At 42.1% G+C, this 9,129-nt stretch overlaps 1 protein-coding gene across 1 annotated transcript in view; it reads left to right on the top strand.

The window, feature by feature from the left end:
• PDIA6 (protein disulfide isomerase family A, member 6) overlaps window positions 1–9,129 on the top strand; it is an 11,944-nt gene that overhangs the window by 936 nt on the left and 1,879 nt on the right. Inside the window, exons 2-10 of the mRNA XM_010020319.1 lie at window positions 490–547; window positions 1,281–1,407; window positions 1,925–2,031; window positions 3,422–3,555; window positions 3,984–4,098; window positions 5,027–5,167; window positions 6,285–6,369; window positions 6,456–6,528; window positions 7,562–7,720. Of these exons, the coding sequence (XP_010018621.1) occupies window positions 490–547; window positions 1,281–1,407; window positions 1,925–2,031; window positions 3,422–3,555; window positions 3,984–4,098; window positions 5,027–5,167; window positions 6,285–6,369; window positions 6,456–6,528; window positions 7,562–7,720 (999 nt within the window). The remainder of the gene's footprint in view (window positions 1–489; window positions 548–1,280; window positions 1,408–1,924; window positions 2,032–3,421; window positions 3,556–3,983; window positions 4,099–5,026; window positions 5,168–6,284; window positions 6,370–6,455; window positions 6,529–7,561; window positions 7,721–9,129) is intronic.

The following is a 9,129-nucleotide window of genomic DNA, read 5'->3' as shown; positions in this document are numbered from 1 at the left end:
TTCCCTACAGACTTGTGATACTGTGACTGTACACTAGTTGCCAGTTAGCTGTTGCTCTTGTCTGCCAGACACCTCTAGGAAATGCGCCACAAATTCTTGTTAGAGAAGATGTTAGAGAAGTTATATAGAAGGTTTTTTTTTTGAGGCTCTGTCACATCCATTTTAGCTTGCCACAAGCAGACTAGTGTGCAAATCTGGAGTTTGGAGCTCATGTTTGCCTCTGTGCTAGGAAAGCCAGCGAGCTTTTGAGATGTGTGCACATAAGTGTGTTTGTATGCACTTGTATAATACATGGGGAGGTTTTTCTTCAGAAGTCTGAGTGATGATGTGATGTGGCATAGCCTCTTCCCTTCTTCAGAGTAAATCTTAAGTCTCCTAAGTTTGCTGTGAGTGATTGTTCGGTAATTGCAAACCCAAGAAGACCATTCTATACTTTGTGAAATAATTGTTAGGTCTGAATGACAATTACTGTGTTTTGTTTCCTTAAAGGTGTGGCCATTGTCAAAGACTAACCCCAGAATGGAAGAAAGCAGCAACAGCATTAAAAGTAAGTTGCTTAGCCTTTCAAATGTGCTTGTGGCAGAGGATTGAGGAGAGTTTGGCCATTGGCCATCTGGCTTGGGAACACAGAGGTGGGGTTTGGTCCCCAAAACCATATCACTTTAGTCATACTTGTCCAGCCAGGGAAGTGGCCAGTCAGAGGCAATTAAAAAGATAGTATTTTTGTGGGTGTTTTTTCTGTGTTTTAAAAAGCTGTTGAATTATAAAGGAAGCAAGTAAATTCTGTCCCTGTGAATTCCCTTTACTGTTTTCCATGGCTGCTTTTAACAGCACCAGAAGGCATTAGAATCTAGCCATCACCCCAAATAGCATGTTCCTCTTTTCTTCCTCACTGTTCTGTTGCCTGCCTCTGAAGTACAGGAAAAGCATGTAAAAATAGCTTTGAAAGCTGTTAGTGGTGAATGTTTCTTTAATTACAGAAAACTTGGTCATGTAGTGATTTGCTGAACTCTTGCCTACGTAAAATATATTCCCCTTCTTCAACAACAAACTGAAAAAAATGCCAAACAATTTAAAATCTGGTTTGTCAGGATGAAGAAAGAATGGACATATGGTATTCTGTAGGTTAATGCTTCTAGGGGGGATTACACCTCTTGTCTGGTGACTGTTTTCATACCCTCCTAATAACACACTCTCCGCGCCCCACAGCATACACAGAGTGTAAAATGTGTTAAATCATTGTAGAGGTCTTGTCTTAGTATTTGTTTTTACTTCCACAGGGTGTAGTGAAAGTAGGTGCAGTAGATGCAGACAAACATCAGTCCCTGGGTGGACAGTATGGAGTAAGAGGGTTTCCAACTATCAAGATATTTGGAGCCAACAAAAACAAAGCAGAGGATTATCAGGGTAAACGTGATGCTCTTTCATGTGTTGCATGCCTGAAAACTTTCCTGGATATAGTAATTATGGTAGCTGTTAGTGCTGTCTTGTGTGGTGTTTGCATCCTGTCTAGTGCTTGTTGCAACTGAGACACGGGTGCGTGGGTCCGACTTGACTGAATTGTGCATGTCTTAGTGTGGGCTAAGACACTAAGCCCACGCAGTCAGACAGTCCCACCTCCAGTTGGTGGAGGTTGCTAGGCAGTTCTGAAGAATTACTCCTTTCTTCCTGTTTACTGGGAACTTGCCAAATCTGGTATCTTGCCACATCAGATAGGGGTGGTAGTTAAAAACTGGAGTGAAGTCAATCATGCCATTTGTGTTTGTCATTGATGTGCCACCACTAGTACTATATCACTCATAGCCCAGTCCTGCTTTTCCTGAAAAATCCGTAGGGTGAGGGAGTATTATGTTTGTTAATGAAGTTGGGGTCCTACCTTAACCTGGCCTTTGATGCTTCAATTGCTTGTTTTGCTGCGTTGCAGGTGGCAGGACAAGTGACGCTATTGTTGATGCTGCTCTAAGTGCTCTTCGATCCCTGGTGAAAGACCGTCTTAGTGGCAGAAGTGGAGGATATAGTTCTGGGAAACAGGTATTCGAGGGAATGTGTGTGTTCAGCTGGAGACTGTCCTGTACAGGAGAGCCTGTGTTCCTGACTCATTTCACAGAATAGTTGAAGTTGGAAGGAACCTCTGGAGTTTGTGTAGTCCAGCCCCAGTGCAGGGCCCAGTGCAGGGCCAGCTTGAGCAGATTGCTCAGGGCTGTGTTCCACCAAGTTGTGAGTATCTCCAAAGACTGAGACTCCGCATGGATTGCACTTTTGGGGTAACCTATTCCAGTGTTTGACCACCCTCACAGTAGAAAAGTTTTCTCTGATTTTTAAACTAAATTCTTGTGTTTCAACTTACACCCTTTTTGTCCTGTCACTGGGTATTGCAGAGAAGAGCCTGCTTTTCTTACTCCCCTGCACTCAGGTATTTATATACATCGATAGGATCTGTGCTAAATCTTCTCTCTTTCCAGCTGAGCAATCCCATCTTTCTCAACCTCTCATCATATGTCAGATGCTCAAAGCCCTTAACCAGCTTTAAACCTTGGCTGGACTTGTTCTGGTATGTGTATAGTTCTTACACTGGGGAGCCCAGAACCAGACCCAGCACTCGGGTGTCTCACACAGTGCTGAGCAGAGGAAAAGATCACCTCCCCAGATCTGCTGGCAATCCCAAGTGCAGCTTGGTTTCCTTTGCCACAGGGATGCAGTGCTGGCTTATATTAAGCTCATCCACCAGGACCCCCAGCTCCCTCTGAAAAGATGCTTTCCAGCTAGTCAGTCCCAAACATGGGGTGTTTCTTCTCCAGGTGTGTCTCCCTTTGAACTTTGAGGTCCCTGTTAGCCCTGTTCTCTGGCTGGTTGGGGTATCATTTGCCTAGTTCTAGTCTAAGCTGAATGGATGAGGCTTTTTTTAATTTGGTTGTGTTCTGAAGTTGGCTTGCTGAATTTCTCCCTGACGGTAAATTGAAAAGCTTCTGGCTCCTACTACTGTTTCTAAATCATGGAGCACATATGCTCCAACGTCCTCAGGCTGGCCAGGTAGAAGACTTGGGTGGTCTGTGCCCTGTAGTGTGTATTGCTCTCACATGTTTGTTTTGCCTGGAAACCAGAACATGCTGGGGAGGCGTTGGAGAGCACTTTGTTCTTGGGCAGATCAGAGCATGAAGAACTGGGGAAGTGTTCCCACATCTTGCTAGTCAGTTTGACCTGATTTTAAGAGAAGGATCGCTTACTGTTTCTTGAAAGTGCTGTGAGAGTGGGCTGTGTGTATTGTCAGTTCTAAAAATGGAGAAGTTCTGTAACCTATACTGCCTGTTTTGTGTCTCATTCAAATAAAGACCATTTGGTATGACATGATGCATGGGAGATGGCTTGTGTGGGAAACCAATTTTGGTTACTTCTTATGTGAGGGTCTGTTTGTTTCTTACAGAGCCGAGAGAGTGGAGGTGGTGATAAGAGGGATGTGATTGAGCTGACTGATGACAGCTTCGATAAGAACGTCATAAACAGTGATGATGTGTGGATGGTGGAGTTTTATGCCCCATGGTGTGGGCACTGCAAAAAGTAAATGAGTTTTTATTTCAACAGTTGAGTTCCCATTAGTGGTTTTTTTTTTTTGTGTGATACCCTTAATCCCCTAAAAGAGAACTTGCATCTCTGGTATATCAGAAGTGGGGGTTTCTGTACGGTGTTTTAACAAAAATGTGTGGGCTTTGACTGCTCAGGACACCTTGATGCTGCTCTGGCTGCGTCCCTCCTTAGTAGTAAAATGCCCAGTTACCAGTGGAAATAAGATCCAGAAGTTCTATTAACCTTTTTCATTCCTTTAGATGTGGGAGTTGAGTCTCATTTGGAATAACGATCGTAGCTGTCATTCTCTGCAGAGGCTTTATTTTTTTCCTGATTGTGGTGGCTTTATTTTTTTTCCTGAGTGTGGTGTACTTTTGCTAGCCTTAAGTAAGCTTAAAGCACTCATACTCTTTGTTTTTCAGCCTGGAGCCAGAATGGGCAGCTGCTGCCACTGAGGTGAAGGAACAAACAAAGGGAAAAGTGAAGCTGGCTGCAGTAGATGCAACTGTTAATCAGATGTTGACAGGCAGATATGGGGTAAGTGTGCTTTGCAGTGGTTACAGTTTCCTTTCCATCTCTAGTAAGTCAGATTTCCCTTTAATGCTTACTGAACTGTTCCTTAATCTGGTACCACTTAAATGTTTTGTGCTAAAAATAATGTTGTCACATAGCATTTTCCCACAAAATTCTTTCCCAAATGTCAGTAACAATATAAATAAATGGGATGAGATGAAATTAATAACTCTGGATGTTGCTGATGAAAAGGGCTGTTTATATCCACGAAATCTTGTATAGCTTCATCATCTGAAGTGAAAGATCTCTCAGACTATATGCTGGCTGGGCATCTCCAGAACTCGCACATCTACCTGTACATCTTGGAGCCAGTTATCAGGGATCACTGACAATGTTAGCTGCCCCAATCAGCTATGCTGCGAGTCCAAAGGGAACTGATACGCTTTAATTTTTAATACAGTACAGGATGTTCACAGTATGCTGCTTAGTTTTCATGTGCCCATGGGTGGCAGTTGGTGGGAACACTGAACAAATTTTAGTGGGAGTGTAGCAGAGGGAGCTTAAGGTCCATTTGTTGCCATGTAGGCCCAGTGCTGTCCCTCCAGAGAAAAACTGGGGAAACTACTGTCTAATAAAAATGAAGAGTTAAAATAGTCCTCATAATACTTAAACCTGCAGTGCTTGGCATATCTGAATTGATATGAAACCAGTATTGATTCGTCAGTCCTAAGACTTGAAACAGTGTATCAATTTATGTTAACCTGGTTTTGAATTATTGCACAAGTAGGAAACAAAATTGTTCAAGTTCAGTTACAGCAGGCTGGGAGACTTGATTCATATAGGTGTTGAATCTCTTCCCTTTTTCTTCATCTAAAACATGCCAGAGTATCACATAACTTCCACCATAAATTTTCAAATTTATGTGATCTGGTGGTTTAAATTTCTCTTGCAGATTCGTGGATTTCCTACCATTAAAATCTTCCAGAAAGGAGAAGACCCTGTTGATTATGATGGTGGGAGAACCAGATCTGACATTGTTTCTCGTGCTCTGGATCTGTTTTCTGATAATGCACCACCACCTGAGCTCCTGGAGGTACCTTTACATCATTTTCCCAAATTGCTTTTCCATCATATCCTTTGCAGCAGTTTTTACAGGACTATGTTATTGTAAATAAAACAGCATAAATGTGCTGCCTGTGCACTATGTTGCAGCAGAAAGTCAAGGATGACAAGTTTGATCATTCAGCTCTGTTATTTGTTTTCCACTGAATTTGTCGACTGAAAGATGATCAGAATTGATACAGTGAAGACACTGATGGGATGGTACCAGGGTGTCTGTATCCTCTTGAGGAATGAGTGAAAAGGTTGGGTTCTGCACCCCATCTTTTCTCTTACACAAAAAGGCATGGTTTTGTCATTGGCAAGCCATCCATTAGGAGATGCATAAGAACTGAGCCTGTTTGTTGTCCAAAAAACTCCACTAGTTGCAGCTTGATGTTGGTGGATTTGAAATGGTGATCTGTTGTCCCCGAAGTGGGGTGTATCCAAGACAATCTGTTAATAAACTTAAAGATATTTAACAATGGTGGCTGTTTCATCTTCGTTACCCTTTTAAAACATCTATTTTCTGCATGGTTTATAATGTACATAATGTTAGTACAATAGTACATGCATGTAACTGATAGGCATATATTGGGGCTGCATGCTTAGAAATTTTTTTACTGGCAAAGGTGCACAATCAAAGTTTGGAGGTGTAGATAAATGGCTTGGTTCCTTTTTAAGGTAGATCATACAGAACTGGTATTGCTGTTGTTAATGTCAGTTAAATATCCTCAGTCCTCAGCAGATGCTGCACCCTGCTGGCCCTCCTTACACTAACAGTACTATGAAACCTACAGGCATATGTGTAGGTCTGGGTGTGCTGTTTTCAAGGACAGTGATTTTTTTAGCATCTGTGATCTTACTGTTCTCTCTAAGCCTTATTTGATACTGCTTATTTTTGTGTTGATGAAGTCTTGGCAGAGGACTTTGTGAACTCTTTGTAATTAGTCTTGTGTTGGGGGATCAGTGAAGTAGGAGAGGCTTGTAGGTATTTCTGTCAAGTGGTTCCAATGCTTGTAGGATGGCATTGATAGGCTGTTGGAGGGAAGTGCAGGCACAGCTGGGTAACTGAGTCTTAATCTCATTGACTTTCTGCTGCTTTCTTCTAGATAATCAGTGAAGATGTTCTGAAGAATACCTGTGATGCTCATCAGCTCTGCATCATTTCTGTCCTGCCTCATATTCTTGACACAGGTAGACATACAAGCAAAGAGATTTCTGTGTGAATTTGTCACTTAGAGCATGTTGTTGTGTTTAACTTATTCAATCATGTCTGACAGGAGCTTCAGGGAGGAATTCTTACCTGGATGTCATGTTAAAAATGGCTGAAAAATACAAAAAGAAAATGTGGGGGTAAGTGTCATTGTAGACTAGTTGTCTTTGAAAAGATGTGAGCATTTTTTAGAGGTAGCAGGATCTAATTTGTATGATAAACCATGGCACAATCTATCTGCAGATAAGAGTTGTTTCTTGTTCAGGATAGTCTATCTTGGTATTTCTGTGTGGGAGGGGATGAATAAACTCCTGGTTGTTTTTCTTTTCATTCTCTCAAATCTTGCATGTACAAGTGATATCTAAGCATTAATGAGCTCAGATTAAGCATTTTTTACTTTTGTCCTGAATGCTACAGTATGTTAAGACAGCATTTATCCAGATTCTTTTAGTCTTTTGCTGGTGGGTGGGTCTGCCAGTATGACTGAATCCTCAAAAAGTAAATTGCAGTTTATTAACAAGTTTTCATGCTCTCAAAGAAGCAGGCCAGCAGGCTTTGCATTTTCTCCTCCTCTCAAGCAGAGATTAGGATCTCTGGGGCTTCTCTGGGAGGTGAGAGTTCTGACACAGCTGTGAAAAGTAGGCAAAATGGCATGAAAGCCTGGGGGAAATGCTGAGACTGGTTGATTCCAGAGGTTTCTCAGGGGACTTGTAAGCATCAGAGGAACTGAAACCTGACCAGCAGGGAACTAATAATGAGTGAACTACTAGTCTTGCAGATCTTAGCAAGAAATCTTCTGCAGTGGGATTTGGGCTGTAAGTTTGTCATATTTAGATCTGTGAACCATTTTAAACCTTACTTGAATATATACTAAAGTGTAGCAGTTTGTTCAGATTGGTAACATAGTTCTTTGCTTGGACTGTGTTTTGCTGCTGCTCTGGTCCAGCTTCCAGTGGCTATCAGCATGGGGCTGGCGTAGGGGTGCTGTCAGGGAGGGGCTTTCTTATGTTACATGGTTGAAGATTGGGATCCTGCTGACTTCAGGAACAGCTGACACTGTCAAGGGCAGTTAAGAGCCCAGCTTGAGCTCTACAGGGTTTTGGGGTATGTATGACTTAAATGATTGTAGTGCTCATTGTAATTATTCATTTTCTATTTTATCATTTCCTGAAGGTGGCTGTGGACAGAAGCGGGTGCTCAGTCAGATCTTGAGAGCTCTTTGGGGATTGGAGGCTTTGGGTATCCAGCGATGGCAGCTATTAATGCTCGGAAGATGAAATTTGCCCTTCTGAAAGGATCCTTCAGTGAGCAAGGGATTAATGAGTTTCTCAGGTATTATATCTCTAAGTGACTTAAATCTTTCTGTAACTGGGGCTGTGACTCTTTAAAACAAAATCAGGCTCTCCTGAGTCAGGTGAGACTTGCACAGTTGAGAGAATTAAGACAATGTGCATTCAGGAGTCAGGGAATTATTTCAGTGGGGATTGCAATAATAATAGTAAAGCAGTCACTGTGTTTTTATAGTGGACAGAATTAAGAAGTTGGCCGTTTAGACTTAAATAATTTAGGACAAATTTTGAAAATAGAAGTGAGCTCTGATCTTGAAAAATTCTGGTTCTTTGGTAATCCAAAAAATTGGCGAGAATTGGTAATCAGCAATGTCTGATTCAAATGGTGGATTCTGATAAATAATTGGGAAGTTCCCAGTTTGGATATCTAAATAGGTGCTTTTGAGGTTCTATATGTTAAGCTTTCTGGTCTTGTCTAGTCCTGTCTTCTCCCTCCCACCTTCCCCATTCCCTTGGCATCTGATAAACTAATTGAGGGACCTGAAGCAATCCATCCAAAAAGTCAGCTCAAGTTCACTGAAACTGCCTCTTGTGTAGCTGGGCAAGAGCCAGTGCTCAAAAGAATTGAATGGGGAGAGGAAATGGAAAGGAGGACAGAAGGTGGCAGCAGCAATTAAACAGAGTAGCTAAGCTTAAACTGTTAACTTGAGCATGGTCTAAGTGAAGTGGGAATTCTGCTTCTGGGTAAAACACCAGCTGCCATAAAGTATGTATGTACATATATAATGTAAGCCTTTGAGAGCTTACATTAGCAGTGTTACTGCCATGTACTTGCTTGGAGAATGGCAGAGAACACTCACAATTACAAAAGCAAATACAACAGTCTCTCCTCACCTTGCCCTAAGCAGCACATTAATTGAACCCTGTTCCTGCTGGCTTAATAGAAACAGTGCTATATTCTCTTACCTGTGTAAGTGATCAGAGTTAATGCCAAAAAGGGACCATTCTCAGAACATCCAGTAAAAGTTAGGATTCAGGTGCAAGGAGAGTAATACCAAGGAGTTTGTGCTAATGCATGTGAGAAACATCTGCCTTTCTTAGACATGGCAAATTCTCTTAGCCTGTAAGAGAAGCCTCTCCTGGTGAGGGTGAATGGTGCTTCCAGGACACAACAGCCAACTTAACAGGTTTTATTGCATTAGGTAATGGGTTTGGTATTGTCTTACTGCGGAGCAGTTCTTGCTAGAATAATCTCTCACTTGACACTTCAGCTCAGCTGTGCTGCCTAGAGAAAGCAGTGCAATCACAGTGGGGGGGAGTTGGCTGTTAACTCAGCTTGCTGCGTGCAGCTTCTGTAATCTAATAGGCAGTCTCAGCAGAATTGACCAAAAGTAAAAGTTGGCACTGAAAAGAGCATAAAGATTATAGGCCCCACCTAGGGAGGAATGCTTA

The sequence above is a fragment of the Nestor notabilis genome, unplaced genomic scaffold (assembly GCF_000696875.1).
Source record: "Nestor notabilis isolate BGI_N333 unplaced genomic scaffold, ASM69687v1 scaffold16300, whole genome shotgun sequence".
NCBI classification, from domain to species: Eukaryota; Metazoa; Chordata; class Aves; order Psittaciformes; family Psittacidae; genus Nestor; species Nestor notabilis.
The sequence above is the reverse complement of the archived record's forward strand: the minus strand, read 5'-3'. Positions and strand labels throughout refer to the sequence as shown.